At 38.9% G+C, this 19,193-nt stretch overlaps 1 protein-coding gene across 17 annotated transcripts in view; it reads right to left on the reverse strand.

Moving 5' to 3' along the window:
- Window positions 1-19,193, reverse strand: part of MYO9A (myosin IXA) — a 265,178-nt gene that overhangs the window by 144,593 nt on the left and 101,392 nt on the right. For all 17 annotated transcript variants that reach the window (XM_019735965.2, XM_074328221.1, XM_074328215.1 and 14 more), the window contains one exon: window positions 16,923-17,044. In XM_019735965.2, coding sequence (XP_019591524.2) covers window positions 16,923-17,044 — 122 coding nt within the window. The remainder of the gene's footprint in view (window positions 1-16,922; window positions 17,045-19,193) is intronic.

The following is a 19,193-nucleotide window of genomic DNA, read 5'->3' on the forward strand; positions in this document are numbered from 1 at the left end:
AGGGTATTAATCATAAGTTTCCGGGTAATTTTCTAAAACAGGGAACTGCAACAGGGGACATTCCGAGCTCAAGCCGCAGGGGGATGATCTATTGCTAAGCTACAAAGGTGAGGCCAGGATCATTGCAAGGCCTCTGCTATGGGGGTCCCAACCAAGCCCTGCTTCAATTCCCCCGTCTTTTATTCATTTTATTTCTATACAATTAGTGTGGTTGCAAGGATACAGGACATTGACCACTCTTGGCTGCTCCCTGCTGAGAGTGGGCGTCATCCCTACTTATGGGAATCCATCATCACGGGGAGGGGGCTGTTTATGGCACATCCAGCAGTCAGAGAGGCTAGTGCCCCTAGCTATTAAATCAGAAAACTTCTACAGTAAACAGGTTTGATTCGAGGGAAGTAGTCCCAGCCACTGACTCTGCACCTGACAACAGTTGTGGTCCTGGGCAGAATTGCCAAGGGTCCCCTCCATTTAGGCTTCTAATCATTGGTCCACTGGTATTACAGGGCTGTAACAGGCAGAGGGGCTGGCCTGGGGGAGGTGCTGGTCCCTTATTTCTGGAGTGCCTGCTGAACCTTTCCCAAGTCAATAATATAAGAAATAACAGGATTGAGGTTAAAATTGAAAGCAATGGGCAGCAATTAGAGACACGGCTTAGAGGTCTCTCGACAAAACTTTTCTAGAGTCTTTTTTAAGGTCTGATTTGCTCGTTTCACTTTTCCTCTGAGGTAAAGGCCATAGTAAGGAACTGGCTGAGTATGAACCAAAATCTAGGGGCTGTATTTATCCCCACAACTGAGCAGGTTTCAGAGGAAATAGGTCCAGAGTGAACAGTCGAGACAGCATAAATGGTTCCTGTACCAAGCAGGAAATGAACAGGCTGACCTGCCACGTCAAGGGTCACCCGCAGTTCCTCCCCTGTGATGACAATGGCCTTTTTCTTCTTGGGAGCCCCGCTGGGAACCTTAGGCCCATCAGTCGTTTATAGCCATTTGAGGGAAAGGAGTTGGTCTCTGCTCCCTTCAGAACAGGGGACAATCCTTCCAGTGCCCTTTTAGTCTGTGCAGGGGGCACGGCTGCTTTGGAGGACTAGGACCCTCCTCACTCCAGTGGTCTGGGCTTCCACATCTAAAGCGGGCTCCTTTACCTGGTGTTCCTCCTCTGGGGTTATCGAGGTGGCCCTGAGGTGGCTTTGGGCTTGGCCTATCTGTAACTGCAGCCAAAAGTCTGGCTTTTCTCTGGTCTCGCTGTTCCTTTCTTTCCTTGTCTTCCCCATCTCAGTTGTTAAAGACATTTAAACAAATTCCCTGGCCTTCTCTAGGATCTGCCTGCCAGGTTAGGGAAAACATCAGGCCACGCTTCCTCACACTGGCCTGTATCTGCCATCGAGAAGGGTACATGAACTCTAGCAGTCCCAAAATACAGAAGTTCACATAATTATTAGCAAAACTTAGTTCTTACTATTATGGAAATTTAGTTCTCTTAAGTAACCAAGGACCTGATTAAGACAATGTAAAACAGAAAATATTCTGATGACACGTACCTTTTGCTTTTCTGGGCAAAAAACTTTTGCATATTATCAGTAGCAGACCAATAGTCTAACAAACTTTGTCCTACTTAGCAGAGAGAAAATATTTAATTTTGCACCAGCTTACTTTTGATATTTAAATTTACTTACTTAACTGGATTTAGCTTAACCATAAAAATTCTCTCAAGATTTTCCTTCACAAATGTTCTACAACTTTCTGGTCCTTCTTACTTTGTTTCTTCTCACTCTTTCAGAAATAACCATCTTTCGGACAAACTGCTTTATCTTTCAGTTCCTTCAAAAATGTTATGTCCATACCTTATACCTTCCTTGAAAACATACATCATTTCCTTTCATATTAATAAGAATCCATAACCTTCAGAACCTTAATTTTTACTGAAAACTAACAGCAAGTAATTAGCATTTCCATTGGCAAATCCAGCAATATATTTTGCAACCTTCAAAAATATAGCCTTCTGTAATAAAATACAAGATACATTTATGAACAGATCTTAATCTATCTTTTTACGTTCCTGTGACAAGAAGCCAGAAACAGGTGAACTCAGACCTATCTAATAATTAATGTTTCAGTATTTCAGTATTTTGAAATACTTTTATATGCAGTAATTTTTATCATTTAATATAACTTAGCAAAACTAAACTCTTAAGTTACCAACAGATACTGGGAAAGCATGTCCAACCATCCACAGTATATAATTATTACTGAAAAGTTTCATCTAAAACATGTAGTTACTTATTAGTTCTTAACTCTATGAGATTTTAAAGTTAATTATTACCCAAGCTATTTTCTTGACAAATTTGGTAACAGAGATAACATGAATTTATTTTTGTAAAAGATAACGTATTTAATGTTAATAACCTTAAAAGACATGTCTATTTAACCAAAAGACAAATTAGCCTTAGTAGCAAATATTTTCTTAGATCACGTGATCCTGAAAATTACTTAGGTCAGTTTTCATTATTTTTAATGTATGTAAGCGCTTAAAATTTTATTTTAAGCCAATTAAATATTATTATCTGGTAATACCATCTGAAGGCAAAAACAACATATTATATATAAAACACAGACAAGCACAGAGATTATATACATAAACTGAACTACTAACAACTGTAAAGAGGACCTAAGATCTTTCAATTGCCCCCAAAAGGGCAGTTTCAAAGAGGCTGGAACAAAAAGATGGAGGTCTGGCTTGCGAGACTAGCCGCTTGTTTTTAAAAATGCCTTTTTTTCCCTTCAGTTACCTCAGCCTCAAGCAGCAGTAGCCGCGTTTACACTTCAGATTATCTGAAAGATCTTAAAAGCTACTGAGAGTCAGAAAAACCTTACAAGACTTTTACTTTTGCCAAGTTTCTGAACACAGTGTCCAATTATAAATAGATTAGGAGACGGTGGATTCTCTCTTTCTCTGGGACTAAACCATCAGTTTCCTTCCCTTTTCAGAGTCTATCATAAAGGCTTATACATAAGAAATTTCACCCTACTTCCCAGACCTCTAACAGAGCTCCAGCAGCAAAATACTATAATAATTCGATGAATTATTGAGCAACCAGTGCTCTCCAGAATCTAACATATACATTGGCCAATCAGTAATGCAATAGAACATTAATTTCTTTTTGATTAATGGCTCATAGCCGTAGTTTTGCCAATGACCTAATTTTCTGCCTAACAGGATCTCAGCTGGTATTGAAATCTTAGATCCCATTATGGAGCTGGAAAAAGTGCGGACACACTTAACACAGACTTAAAAACACAGATAGGTCCAAGCAGTCCCTGGATCGAACAGACAAAAACCAGAAAAAACAGATTTGGATCTGAATGCCAGATACAGAAACCAGACCTAGCTAGGTGACACATTTGGAGGTGACATCATCTTACTCCATATATAAGGTGTGATCAACAACTATGGTGAATGATTAAATTTTTAAAAATTTATTACACTAAAAGACACATTGCCATTGATTCCTCACAAAATAACCCCCCTCGCTTCAAACACACTTATCCCATCATTCTTACCACTTTCTGAAGCAGTTCTGGACGTCCTCTTTGAGGAGTGTCTTGTTGCGCTGTCGTGGATGCCTCAATGTCCTGAATCAACTCAAAATGTTTTCCTTTCAATGTCTTTTTGACTTTGGGGAAGAGACAGAGCTGTACGGTACCAGACCAGGTGAATACATGGATGAGGACACACTGTAATATTTTTATTTGACACAAATTGCCATACCAGAAGCAATGTGTGACACAGAGCATTCCCATAATGGAGGATGAAGTCAAGACACTCACGAAAGACAACTTCCAGAACTGCTTCAGAAAGTGGCAAGGATGATGGGTTAAGTGTGTTTGAAGCAAGGGTGAGTATTTTGCGGGGTATTAATGGCAATGGGTGTTTTACTGTAATAATTTTTCTTTTATTTGAACATTCACCGTATTTGCTGATCACACCTCATACAAGGTCCATCGACCATCAGACAATTGGCCAGTGGGCTGAAACCAAAAACCAGGTGTGGCCTTAAGACCACCAGATGCCCAAAGGCCGAAACCAGGTGTGGTGGCTTTTACAGTGCAGCAGATGGGCCCCGCCTCCCCGTGAACAACCTTGCCAACCACAAGTGCACTTCCAAGTCAAAGCAAGCCTGCAGTCAGAGCCCCTTACAGGTGAGGGTATTACGCCTTGCCGGATATTGCAGTCTCACCTATTGGCGCCAATGGGTCAGTATGACCCCCAGATGGCCCTCAAGGAGGAGGCCCAGACAGTGAGTGCAAAATCTTCCAGCTGTGCATGCCGGGGCCACCCCTTTACGAACCAGTAATTACAGGAAAGGGTCAGAATTGAAGAGACAGGACAACACAGCAAACGTTTATTCTATCCCAACTAAACAGAAAGGTGTCCGTAACGGGTGGGTCCTGACACAAAGCCCACCTTGGTAAGCAAAATCACTTGGCAGCTGCTTCCAGAGGTCAGTATTATGCCAAGGAATCCGCCCAGTCCCAGGCAGCCCCCGAGACCCTCCAGAAGCCGAAAGACTTACTAGAGGAACCCCAAGGCTGTCCTGCCCCGGAGTCACCAGAAACTGAAACTGGAGGGCAACCGAGTCTGGGGCTCGTGCTGCCTGCGCCACTCAGCCAATAGACTAACACAGGAGTTGGGTCATAGAATAAGCATTTATTATCAGAGCACCAGTGGTCTGAGAAGGCAGCAGGTTAACACCTCCAAAAACTGCCCTCACATTCTCAGACCAGCTTGGGGTGTTTAAGGGAAAATCTGGGTGTTCCTTCAGAGGCTATGTGAAGGTTCCTAGGGGTCCATTCTGCTTCATGGAGCCTTCCCTCTGGCAATTTGGCTCTCTGGTGGCATCAGTAACCCAGAAACAATGATGGGAATAGCCTGGCAAGAATGCTAGACCATAGAGATTGTGATCAATAAGCCTAAGGGTATTAATCATAAGTTTCCGGGTAATTTTCTTAAACAGGAAACTGGATGGGACATTGAGCTCAAGCTGCAGAGGGATGATCTATTGTTAAGCTATAAAGGTGAGCCCAGGATCATTGCAAGGCCTCTACTATAGGGGTCCCAAATGGGCCCTGCTTCAGAAGGAAAATAGCCTTCGGTGTCAGATAATCATAGTTATTATAGTTTAGGTTACCATTTTTGTTTGTGACCTTGGTCTAGGTAACCTTATCTAAGAAATGGTTTCCTAAATCCAGAAAATGAGTACTATGAGATAGCACAGTGCTAGTAGAATGAGATAACACTAGTAAGACATCTGACACTAGCTGGCATCCAATGGGGATGACGTACATAATTGTTACCTAATTTTTCACTTTGCCAAAACTGCCATTTTTCTACTCACGTAGGCCTACGTTTACATTCAAATACTATCGCTTCCTCAAAACATCTCTGCCATCTCTCTAGCTCTTGCATTCCATTTCAGAACTCTAAAGCCATTCAATAATGGATTACAGTCTTACAATTTCAAACAGAGTACAGCAACAGCCTCAGCAATAGTATCAGTAATTCTAATCTTGTTTCAGGTCACCAAGTCAAGATTCAAAATGAATTTTCCCACAATAGTGCTTTCATCATGTGCCTATCCTACTCAGGAAAATTTATAGATCACCAGGGCACAGAAAATTTATAGATCACTCAACCTCTGTAAACTTATGCCTCACTGCTCCAAGAAAAAATGCTTTGCCTCAGGAAAGACACTCATCTCACTGTCTCTAGATAAGGGTTTATTTACCTCCTACTACTCTGAGTAATCAAAAAGCCTGTCATTTATTTTTCTCCTACTTTTAAATGGAGGAAAGAAATATGCAAAGAAAGGAGATCAGACAGGAGGACAGTTTTTATTCCAAACAAGGAAAGATGGAAAGCAAAGCTCTCTACATGTCCAACATTCAACAAACATCTGTGGATACACACTATATTATCAATCAAAAGAATCTGGAAAGAAACAAATCAGACATTATTGTTCATTTCAAAGCTCTTTGTCTAGTGTTCCCCAAAGGCTATCTGCAAGGGCAGTGTTTCTATTAGTGTTAGATTAGTGTTTCTATGTGTACTTCTACAGATGTATCTCTGGAGCTTTCAAAAATACCAATGCCTGGACCCCACTTCCTGTAATTCTTCTGAACTAAAGCTAGGTAGTGATGCATCAGTCCTGTCTATAAGTCCCACAAGTCATTCTTATGAGCAGGCAAGACTGACAAAATGCTGTCCTAAATGTATGCTCTGATCTTAACTTCAGTTTGTTTACATGCAGACTCTGATTCAAGAAGTCTGGGGTGAAGAAAGTCTGATATTCTGCATTTTTAAGAAGCTTCAAGGTGCTGACAGCAGCCGATCACACGTTGAGTACTATAGGAAAGACTGACCGTCACACTCTTAATACCCTACTCATACCTAACTTTGTTTAAACTACTCCTCCTTTCTAAATTCCACTCTGCATCCTTTATAATCTAGCTTAAATAACTGGCCCAAGATCAAATTGCCAGTAGACAGCAGAGACAAGATTAAACAAGACTTCTGACTTCAAACCCACGCACCTAAAGCACTATAAACATACTCAATGAAGAAGGAATACCGCTAAGGACTTCTTTCATGTTATATATTCCCTATATGATGAAATATTTTTAAAGGACAAATACTCAAAATTAATGATTCCCCAAATGGCTCTTCCTAAATACGACTAATTTATTTTTAAGGCGTTTTTAAAGGTCATGGAAGAGGGAAAAATATTTCATGCCTTTGCATCTTCTAGGATATTAAAGCAGAGACAAAGGTTGTATATTTATAAGGGAAGTTATAACAAGAGGACTGACTCATAAAGTGGTTTGTTAAAAATTTTTATGGAGGACTGAATACAGAAACGGAATTAAAGGGACAATTATCAAGGTTATTCAGTCCAGTCTCCTACCTATAATAATACCCTGACAGATGAAAAATAATTACTATAATGGGAAATTTAATCAATTTATGAAGGAGCTGCTAATCACATCTAATGATGAGAAAGTTCTTCCTTACACTGAGTCAAAGTCTGTTTCCCTGTGAGTGGCCGGTTAGCTCAGTTGATTAGAGCGTGGTGCTAATAACACCAAGGTTGCCTGTTTGATCCCCGCATGGGCCACTGTGAGCTGGGCCCTCCTTTAAAAAAAAAATCTGTCTCCCTGTAATTTATGGCCATGTGGCTTAACTCCACAAACTTTTGGATAACAACAAGGAGGTGACATTCTCTTTGCTGGGCAATATTTATGTCTGTGTGAGGGTCCAACTGTCAAGAGAAACATAGTGTTTGAACAATAAGATGTGCACTCAATGAAATTTTGCTTAAAAAATAACAGGCGAGACAAGACCTCTTTGTTCTACACGTTTTAATTACATATCCACTATTTCAACTGATGTTCACAACCACCTTAAGATATGCGAGGTGTAATCAAAATATACGGTGAATGTTTAAATAAAAAAAATTATTACAGCAAAAGACACATTGTCATTAATCCCTCTCAAAATACTCCCCATGACTTTGAACACATTCATCCATCGTTCTTGCCACTTTCTGAAGCAATTCTGGACGTCCTCTTTCAGGGGTGTCATTAGCTGCACTGTCGTGGCTGCCTTGATGTCCTGAATCATTTTGACTCTGGGGACGAGCCAGAAGTCGCAGGGTGCCAGATCCGGTGAATAAGGTGGATGACGACACACTGTAATTTTTTTTTAATTACATTTATTGGGGTGACAATGGTTAGTAAAATCAAATAGGTTTCAAGTGTACATTTCCATAATACATCGCCTATCACACTGTGTGCTCACTACCCAGAGTCAGTTCTCCTTCCATCACCATATATTTGACTCCCTTTACCCTCTTCTAGAATCCCCCACCCCGCTTACCCTCCGGTAACCACTAAACTGTTGTCTGTGTCTATGAGTTTTTGTTTCTTTGTCTTTTTCCTTTGTTGCTTTCAGTTTTATATCCAAAATATCAGTGAAGTCATATGGTTCTCGACTTCATCTGTCATATCACTTAGTATAATGATCTCAAGATCCATCCATGTTGTCACAAAAGGCAAGTATTTAATCTTTTCTTTCTTATGGCAGAGTAATATTCCTTTCTTATGGCAGAGTAAAGAAGATATTGTGTATATATCATATCTTCTTTAGCCAACCATCTATCAAAGGACAGTTTGGTCGTTTCCATGTCTTGGCCACTGTAAATAAAGCTGCAATGAATACCGGAGCACATTATCTTTACAGATAAATGTTTTCAGATTTTTTGGGTATGTACCCAGAAGAGGGATTGCTGGGTCACCTGGTAATTCTATTCTTCATTTTTTGAGGAACCTCCACACTGCCTTCCACAGCGGCTGCACAAATCTAAATTCCCACCAGCAGTGTATGAGGGTTCCTTTTTCTTCACAGCCTCTCCAACACTTGTCATTACTTGTCTTGTTGATAACAACCATCTTATCAGGGGTGAGGTGATATCTCATTGTGGTTTTGATTTGCATTTCCTTAATAGCTAGGGAAGTTTAACATTTCTTCATGTATCTGTTGGCCATTTGTATGACTTCCTAGGAGAAGTATCTGTTCATGTCCTCTACTCATTTTTCAACTGGACTCTTTCTGTCATTGAGTTGTATGAGTTCCTTGTATATTTTGGATATTAGCCCCTTATGGGAGGCATCGTTTACAAATATCTTCTCCCATTCAGTTGGTTGCCACTTTGTTTTGTTGATGGTTTCTTTTGTTGTGCAGAAGTTTTTCAGTTTGATATGGTCCCATTCATTTATTTTAGCTTTTACTTCCCTTGCCTTTGAGGTCAAATTCATAAAATCCTCTCTGAACCCAAGGTTCAGTACCCATGCTTTCTTCTATGCAGTTTATTGTTTTAGGTTTGAAGTTTGGGTCTTTGATCCATTTTGAGTTAATTTTGATATATGGTGACAGATAGCAGTCTCATTTCATTCTTTTACACGTGGCTTTCCAATTTTGCAAACAGCATTTATTGAAGAGGCTTTCTTTTCTCCATTGTATGTTCTTAGCTCCTTTGTCAAAAATTAACTGCCCATATATATGTGGGTTTATTTCTGGGTTTTCAATTCTATTCCATTTGTCTGTGACTGTTTTTCTGCGAATACCATGTTGTTCTGATTACTGCTGCTCTGTAGTACAAGCTGAAGTGAGGAAGTGTGATACCCCAGCATTATTCTTTTTTCTTAGGAGTGCTTTGGCTATTCAGGGTTTTTTGTGATTCCATATAAATCTGATGATTTTTTGTTCTATTTCTTTAAAAAAATGTCACTGGGGGGCAGCCAGTTAGCTCAGTTGGTTAGAACGTGTGCTCTTAACAAGGTTGCCGGTTTGATTCCCACATAAGCCAGTGAGCTGTGCTCTCCACAACTAGATTGAAGACAACAAATTGAGCTGAACTGCAGCTGCACTGCTGGTGGGTGGTCAGATGGCTCAGTTGGTTAGAGCACGTGCTCTTAACAATAAGGTTCCTGGTTCGATTCCCTCCATGGGATGGTGGGCTGCACCCCCGCAACTAGATTGAAAACGGTGACTGGACTTGGAGCTGAGCTGCGCCCTCAACAATTAGATTGAAGGACAATGACTTGACTTGCAGTTGATGGGTCCTGGAAAAACACACTGTTACCGAGTAAAATAAATAAATAAATACATACATACATAAGTTAAATATATATATATATATATATATATATATATATATATATATATATATATATATATATATATCACTGGGATTTTGATGGGGATTGCATTAAATTTATATATTACTTTGGGTAATATTGCCATTCTAACTATGTTGATTCTTTCAATCTATGAACACAGAATGTCTTTCCATTTCTGTGTGTCTCCTTCAATTTCTTTTAAAAATGTCTTATATTTTTCAGTGTGTAGGTCCTTCACAGCTTTTGTTAAGTTTATCCTAGGTATTTTATTCATTTTGTTGCAATTACAAAAAAAAAAAAAATTTTCTTCATTTCTTATTTTTTTAATTTCATTGTTAGTATATAGGAATTCAATGGATTTATTTTCACCCCTTCTTCCGCCTTCCCACCCCACTCTGGTTCAAGCCACTGTTTCTCAGTCTAGCTGTGTAGGAAACAGCTCCCTGGCCCATGCTGGTGGTATTTATGAGCCTTGCACTGCCCCCGGCTGAGGCAGTAAGTTGCCAGTCGTTGGTCAGCCCCTCACAGCAGCTCACAACAGCTCTCGCTGGCTGTCAGCCACTCACAATAGCTGCCGGCCACTCACCCTCACTGCAGCCACTCACGCTGGCCACCAGCTGCTCATGACAGTACACGGTAGCCCATGGCAGCACACAGCAGGCCATGGCTGCTCATGCTGGCTGCCAGCCACTCACGGTGGCCACTCCTGGCAGCACACGGTAGCCCAGCTCCAGGGAGAACCGTTGTTCACAATCTTAGCTGTTAGAGGGCGCAGCTCACTGGCCCATGTGGGAATCAAACCGGAGACCTCAGCATTAGGAGCACGGTGCTCCAACCACCTGAGCCACCGGGCTGGCCCTCAATGGATTTTTGTACGTTGCTTTTGTAGTCAGCAAATTTATTACACTTATTTATTGTTTCTAATAGCTTTTTGGTGGAGTCTTTAGGGTTTTCTAAATAATTATGTCATCTGTAAAAAGTGACTATTTAGCTTCATCATTCCCAATTCAGATGCCTTTTATTTCTTTCTCTTCCCTGACAGCTCTGGCTAGAACTTCGAATATGATGTTGAAAAGCAGAGATGATAGGGGACAACCCTGTCTTGTTCCTGAATGAAGAACAAAACGCTTCAGTTTTTCGCCGTTAATTATGGTAATAGCTGAGGGTCTGTCATATGTGGCCTTTATTATGTTATTTTCTTCTATATCCATTTTATGAAGAGTTTTAATCATCAATGGATGTTGTATCTTGTCAAATACTTTTTCTGCATCTATTGACATAATCGTAAGATTTTTATTTTTTATTTTGTTTATGTGGTGTATCACACTGATCGATTTGTGTGTGTTGAACCATCCTTGTGCCCCTGGGATGAACCCCACTTGATCGTGATGTATAATCTTTTTAATGCATTGTTGTATTCAATTTGCTAGAATTTTACTTAGGATTTTTACATCTGTATTCACCAAAGATACTGGTCTGTAATTTTCTTTTTTTGTGTTACCCTTACCAGGTTTTGGTATCAGAGTAATGCTGGCATCATAAAAGGAATTAGGAAGTACTGCCTCTTCTTCAATTTTTTAGAAGAGTTTCAGAATGACAGGTGTTAGATCCTCTTTGAATGTTTGCTAGAATTCACTAGTGAAGCCATCTGGTCCTGAACTTTTGCTTTTGGGAAGGTGTTGGACGACTGATTCCATTTCCTTATTGTTGATGGGTCTATTTAGATTTTCCAGTTCTTCATAATTCAGTCTAAGAAGGCTGTATGCTTCTAAGACCATGTCCATTTCTTCTAGGTTATTGAATTTGGTGGCATATAGTCCTTCAGAGTATTCCTGGATGATTCTTTGTAGTTCTGTGGCATCCGTGGTAACTTTCCCTCTTTCATTTCTGATTTTGTGACTTTTCTCTTTCCTATTGTCTTTTTATTCTCTATTTCATTTAGTTCTGCTCTGATTTTATTATTTCCTTCCTTCTGCTGACTTTAGGTTTCATTTGTTCTTCTTTCTCTAGTTCTTTGAAGTGTAACATGAGGTTGTGGAATAGGGATTTTCCTACTTTCTTGAGATAGGCCCGTAATGATATAAATTTCCCTCTTATTACTGCTTTCGCTGCATCCCAACAATTTTGATAGGATGTATTTTCATTCTTATTTGTATCTATGTATCTTTTGATGTCTCCTCTTACATGTGTCTTTTGAGGCTGGTATTTTCTTACTGATTTTCTGTTTGGATGAGCTGTCAATGATGTATTTAGGTCCCTTACTATTACTGTGTTTTGTTCAATTTCTCCCTTTAGTTTTGTTAGTAGTTGCTTTGTATATTTTGGTGCTCCATGATTGGGGGCATATATGTTGATAAGTGTTATGTCTTCGTGTTCTCTTGTCCCCTTTATCATTACAAAATGTCCATCTTTGTCTCTTTTTACCTATTTTATCCTGAAGTCTGTTTAATCTGATGTATGGTTATGCCTGCTTTTCTCTGGATACCATTTGCTTGGAGTATTGATTTCCACCCTTTCAATATGTTTATCCTTGTAGCTGAGATGCATCTCTTGGAGAAAGCATATGGGTAGGTTTTGTTTTTTGATCCAATATGCTACTCTGTGCCTTTTTATTGGTGAGTTCAGTCCATTTACATTTAGAATGATAATTGATATATGTGGATTTCCTAGATTCATTTTGTTTTTTGTTTTCTGATATCTCAGTATCTCCATTGTTTATTTGCCTTTTTGTTGCTGTCTGTTATTTTAGTGTGATAGCATTCTATTATTATTCCCTCTGTTTCTTCTTTTTTTATGTTATATAGCTCCATTCTGGATTTTTTTGAGTGGTTACCATTAAAGTTATGTAAAAGAAAGTTCCATATTTACAATAATCCTTTTTCTTCAGCATGCTTCTTGTCTCCATTCCCCCTTGCAGATTCAGACATTCACTCTCTCCCCTGCTATGTCTTTGTCACAAGTTGTCCCCATACATCCTGTGAATTGATTTCTGAGTTACAGTAGCAAGTTGTCTTTTTCTTTTTCCTTTTTTTAAAAAGTGTTTTTATCTTCTTTACCCGTTGTGTTATGCTTAAGTGTATACAGCCCTATTTTGTGTCAGGGTTGCCATTTCCTGCTTCTGTCTGTCTATTCGTAATGTTGCTCATGGTTTTGTATTCTTTTGCTTTTTTATAATCATGTCAAATAATCTCCTTCAGTATTTCCTGTAATGCAGGTCATATGTTAGAAAATTCCCTCAGCTTCTGTATGTCTGGAAAGTTGTTTATTCCTTCTTCATATTGAAAGGATATCTTTGTATTCTTGGCTCATAATTTCTCTCTTTCGATAGTTTGATTATTTGATTCTACTCCCTCCTGGCTTGTAGGATTTCTGCTGAAAAGTCTGATGATAGTCTAACAGGCTTTCCATTATAGGTTACCATTTTACTTCCCCACGCTGCCTTGAGAATTCTTTCTTTGTCATTAATTTTTGATAGCTTCAATACAATGTGGCTTAGAGGAGACCTGTAGGGATTGAGGTAATTAGGTGTTCTGTTTCTTTTTTGGATTCAAGATCTTTCCATAAGTTTGGGAAGTTCTCATCGACTATTTGTTTGAATATACTCTCTGTTGCCTTCTGCGTCTCTTTGCCTTCCGGTATGCCCATTATTCTTATGTTGCTCTTTCTAATGAAGTCAGAAAGTTCTTGTAGAGTTCTTTCATTTCTTTTAACTCTCAAGCTTCTCTCTTCTTCCATCTGTGTCATTTCCAGATTTCTATCTTCGATATCAATAATTCTTTCCTCCATCTGATCAGCTCTATTACCTAAGCAGGCTATTTCATTCTTCACTTCTTTTATTGAGTTCTTCATCTCCAGAATTTCTGTTTGATTCTTTTTTAATGTTTCAATGGTAAAATATTCACTTTGTCCTTTGTGTTCCTGAGTTCATTAAACTGCCTGTCTGTGTTTTCTTGCATCTCATTGAGTTTTTCCACAACAATCTTGAATTCTCTGTCAATTAAGTCACATATTTCTATGTCTTTAAGTTCATTTTCTTTCAGGGCTGCCTTGCTACTTTGGTTATTCACGGCAATTAATGAATAATTACTTCGCTTCTTACACACCTACAGGAGTGGGTTCTGCAGTAGGTTGATATGAAGAGGTCTTTCTTTTGCTTTCCAGTAGGTGTTGCTGGAATGTTTTATTTTCCCTCCCACTGCAGCCTTTTATCTTGTCTCACACTGTAGTGTTTTATTCTCTTGCACTGTTCCAGCTACTCATGTGACGGGGGGTTTCCTGAAGGTGGGCTTCTTCTCTGTCAGTAGGTCACCTACTCAGAACACTGCCTCTGTGGGAAGATACAGAGGGCAAAAGAGTTCTGAGCTTCAGAACTCCCAAGGCTATCCCTGCAGTCCAATGCAGCGCCTATGTGTCTCAGTGGCTCTGGTTGCCCCCGCAGGGAACTGACCAGAAAGGTGGGGGCAGGGTGGCCTATGACAGCGGCCGGTGTGTTTGTGACTCCAAGCAATGGCAACGACCAGGCCACAGTTGTCTAGTCCCTAGAGCTCTTTCCCTATCACTAGAATTAGTCACATTGTGGATCTGTCGCCCCAGTTCTCAGGGCTGTAGATTTTGTTATTTAATCTGATACTGTTACCATTTCTTCTGGAGCCTGCTTCTAATACTGGGAGGGTGGGGATGGGACAAACTCTTGGTGGTGGGGGAAGTCGGCGGGACTACGTGTATTTGTTTTTTGTTTTCTGCCGGGCAATTAGGGCTTAAACTACAGTTCTCACCCAAGGCCTCAGCTCCAAATGCTGAGTTCAGCTATATTATATGCTGATCCCTCAGGTAGGACTTTGGACCACAGGGAGTGTGCCTACAGTCTGGATTCTTCCCTCTCCCAAGACCACAGTGAGCTCCAGACTGTGTCCCGCAGCCCACGGCCCTGGTCTCTGCATTTCCCCCTTCCCTGATCACCCAATTTCCCACCTTTAGGTGACTCAATGTGCGGATCTCTCAGAAGTGATTGTGTATTGTTTAAGGTATCCCTTCTTGAATTACAGATGTTCAGTTTGTTGTAACCTCCAGGGGAGATTTCAAGAAGCATTCCTCATGCCACCATTTCTGTGATGTAATCTGTAATGTTTTTATTTGACAGAAATTGCCATATACCAGAAGCAATGTGTGACACGAAGCCTTTCTGTTATGATCAACAAATACGGTAAATGCTGCAGCCGAGTGCGATCCCAGCAGAAAGGCAGGGATGGTCAATACAGGAAGCGGCACACTAAAACTTAGTAATAGCGTGTGACAAGTTTCAACTTGTTCAGTGCAGTCAGTCAGGTGTGAGCTACAGTTGAGTTGTGTGTTTTAAAGTGTGCCCTAAATCATCCTCCATCATGACAATGCTCCTGGTATACAGCAATATGTGTTAAATAAAAACATTATGGTGTGTCCTCATCCACCTTATTTACTGGACCTGGCACCATGAGACTTCTGGCTCTTCCCCAAAGTCAAAATGATTCCGGACATGGAGGCAGCCACGACAGCGCAACTAAAGACACTCATGAAAGAGGATTTCCAGAACCCCTTTAAAAAGTGCCAAAAACGATGGGTGTGTTCAAAGCGAGGGGGGAGTATTTTGAGGGGGATTAATGGCAATGTGTCTTTTACTGTAATAAATTTTTTTAATTTAAACATTCACCATATTGTTTGATCACACCTCATATAGCAGACATTATCATTCCTCATCATTTCCTTTTTGCATGCCAGAAAACTGAGGACCAAAGATATTAAGAGATTTACCAAAGGTAGTTAATATAGATGGGATACAACCCTGAAATTCTAACTCTGCAGTCCAGGTATTAACGGAAAGCAATAAAGGACAATACATTAAAGCACAGGACAATTAGTCAGAAATATCTGGAGGGTATTGAAAAGAATCTTAAGTCCATCCTTTAGTACCTATATGATCTGTTTCTAGAATTGCTTAAAACATTTTTGTTCTTTTTGTTACCAAAAAGTACCTCAAACAAAAAGAACTGCTTACCATTTCATATCAACCATAATGACTCTCAACAGTGAATACCAAACTACCTATGAAGCTTTCCAAAATAAAATACACAAGAGATAGGGTACTCAAGCAGAGTTAAGAACTACTAACCTTACAATTTTGTGTTTCAGACCACATAGAGCAAAACAAGAACCTTTTACACAACTGAGGCCATAAAATTAAAATATTATTTGTGTTAACCGTGTTTTCTTCACTTACAGTGGAAATTGGAAATGGCCAGTGATAGAGGGGGTAGATATAACTGTTAGCAGTCTCCAATATATTTTGCATTCTGCCATATTAATATATATACCAATTCTGTATGTTTATGGCATACTAATAGCGTGACAAAACTTACCATACAAACCAGGATATTCTGAGAGTAAAAGAAGGCATCTTTAATAATTAAACTGGACAACAGTCATAAACATTAGATTGTCCCACACAAACATGATGTGTGAATAGCCTAGCTATAATAGTAAATCCCCATTATTTTATATCCTAATTTAATGAGTACAATATTAAGCAAGGTATCAGGTGATCTAATTCAATTTCTAAACATCTTACTAAAGAATCATAGAAAACCCACACACTCTCCATCACTTCAGTTTCTCCAATTTTAGATTTGCTGTCTTTTAGGATAACTTAACAATAAAGAATACTTTATAGAGCACTGAGAACACTCTGGAGGATGCTACATGAAGCTTTATTTCTGAAGCTTATAGATAGGTTTGGTATACTGAACAGTGTTAACACAGGATGGTAAATATTTGGAATATGCTGCCACTTACCACCTGCAGAGCCGTGGCAGCATCACTAATCTATCCTGATGTGCTTTTCTGCTAAACATGAAAATAGCAAACACATTGCACATATAAAACTCAATTCAAGAAGACAGAAACACACAACAGTAAAACAAATTAATGCCAACAAATTTAACATCAAAGTGGCTATGTAAAAGAAATCTGGAAAAAAAATTTTCAAATGAGTTCAATGGTGAAGTCCATCCAATTTTCCTAGAAACACATGAAAAAATGCATAAAAGGGAAACTTTGGCTCTTTATTTAATAACGTAAAAAGAAAGCTTAGGACTTAAGAAAACATGAAAAGCCCAAATTGTCAAAAACAAATTTGAAAAGAATAATACTCACTTGCTTTCTTCATCCAGAAGATGGAGCAGTCCTGTTGGTTTCTTGCTGATAAGATTTATGCAACAGGTGTTATCGATATAATCTATATTGTGCCAGCTGATACCTTCAGTTCTATATTCCTCCTAGTAAATAACAAATTAACAATTTATTCATCAAAGACAGACAAGTTTTTACCAAGCTTAAGAAAATAGTCTAAACCTTTCTTTTTAAAATCATTAATCCACGCAATGGAATAATGTACAATTTCAGTTGTATAAAATCTTGACCTATGTATGTATGTTTCCTTTAAAAAGTACATGCAACCAAACTTTTTGGTTAGAATTCTATTTGTGATACCATTCAGATCAAAATTTAGGGCTGGATTTGGTTTATCCACACCGTCTGATGACTGCACTAAGGAAAAATATAAAACAAGGAAGCCTAATTTCTCCCACAAGACTCTAATTCATAAAAAAGGACCAATTATTTGTTTCATCATCAACAATGAATTTAATAAAATTATCTGGGGAAGTGGAGAACCATCACCTCCAGTGATCTCTGGTATAAGTCATATGGCATTCATACACACTTAACTTCGGCAAAACTAAAACTCTTAGAATATTTAAAAAAAAAAGTTTTCAAATTCCAAGATTTAAAAACTGGAGCAATATTTCAGAATCCTCTTATGAAGCCCCCATATTCCTTACTATTTCTCTGTACTTGGAAACATTCTTTCATTTATCCCTGTCATGTTTTTACTTTAGACTGCTTTTCAGAAAGATGCCCCTGAAAATCTAAACGAGATACATTTCTACACTGCAGTGATTTAGGCACCAAGTAAATATCCTGTTCACATGATGGTTTTAGTATTCCCTGATAACGCTTCCACACTTCTCTGCAAATATGGTGGTTTTGCAAAATAATGATTTTGTACTTTTATAATTCTTTATTATCATCATCTTGTAAATAAAAAAGACCTTAATATACACTATAGTTATTCTAATTGGGAAAGATAAATGCTTAATTCTTTCCTTTTAATTAAAAATTTCACAAGTAAGTAATTGCTACATAAAAGCCACCTCAAAGCGGTGCTGAGAAAGTTGTTTTTGTTTTTTCCATTTCCTCTTTCTCACAGCATGGGTAGCAAGTGTACTTGGTAATACAAGCGTATGGATTTTTATAGACATTACTAGCGATCCAAAATCCTTCCTTATCCTTTCTTCCCAATGACAGTTCAAATCTTCTTGCCTAAAATTAATTATCCTAACTTTTTTTTTTTTTAATTAGTTTCAGGTGCACAAGACAAAGCAAAACTTAGACGTTTATCATTTATATCCCTCACACTGTGTGAACCCCCCTCCCCCCATCCACTATCCCTCTGTACGTTCCCCAAATTAATTTTCAAAACCCCATGACCATCTTGTGGTTACCAACTATTTTCTAAACCTCTCACCTTCCCCTTATCCCCACCCCCCCGCCCCTCTAGCAACCCTCAGTTTTTCCTCCATGTTTCCAAAACTGTCTCTGATTAGTTCATTCACTTATTCTTTTCTTTAGATTCCGCATATAAGTGAGATCATATGGTATTTGTCTTTCTCTTTCTGACTTATTTCACTTAACATAATGTTCTCTAGGTCCATCCATGTTGTTGCAAATGGTAAGATTTCTTTCTTCTTTATGGCTGCGTAATACTCCATTGTATAAATGTACCACAGTTTCTTAATCCAGTCATCTACTGATGGGCATTTCGGTTGTTTCCAGGTCTTGGCTATTGTGTATAGTGCTGCAATAAACATAGGAGTGCATAAAGATTTTTGAATTGGAGTTTTGGATTTCTCCGGATAGATACCTAGGAGTGGGATTGCTGGATCATAAGGTAGTTCCATTTTCAGATTTTTGAGATACCTCCAAACTGTTTTCCATAGTGGCTGCACCAATCTGCATTCCCACCAACAGTGCACCAGCGTTCCCTTTTCTCCACATCCACGCCAGCACTTGTTGTTTGTTGATTTATTGATGATAGCCATCTTGACTGGGGTGAGGTGGTATCTCATTGTGGTTTTTATTTGCATTTCTCTGATGGTTAGTGAGGTTGAACATTTCTTCATATGTCTGTTTGCCATCTGTATGTCCTTTTTAGAAAAATGTCTCTTCATGTCCTCTGCCCATTTTTTAATTGGGTTGTTTGTTTTTTTGGAGTTGAGTTGAGTGAGTTTTTATAAATTTGTGATATTAACCCCTTATCAGATATATCATTGGCAAATATCTTTTCCCATTCAGTAGGATCCCTTT

This window comes from Rhinolophus sinicus, linkage group LG03 (genome assembly GCF_036562045.2).
Source record: "Rhinolophus sinicus isolate RSC01 linkage group LG03, ASM3656204v1, whole genome shotgun sequence".
Classification (NCBI taxonomy): Eukaryota; Metazoa; Chordata; class Mammalia; order Chiroptera; family Rhinolophidae; genus Rhinolophus; species Rhinolophus sinicus.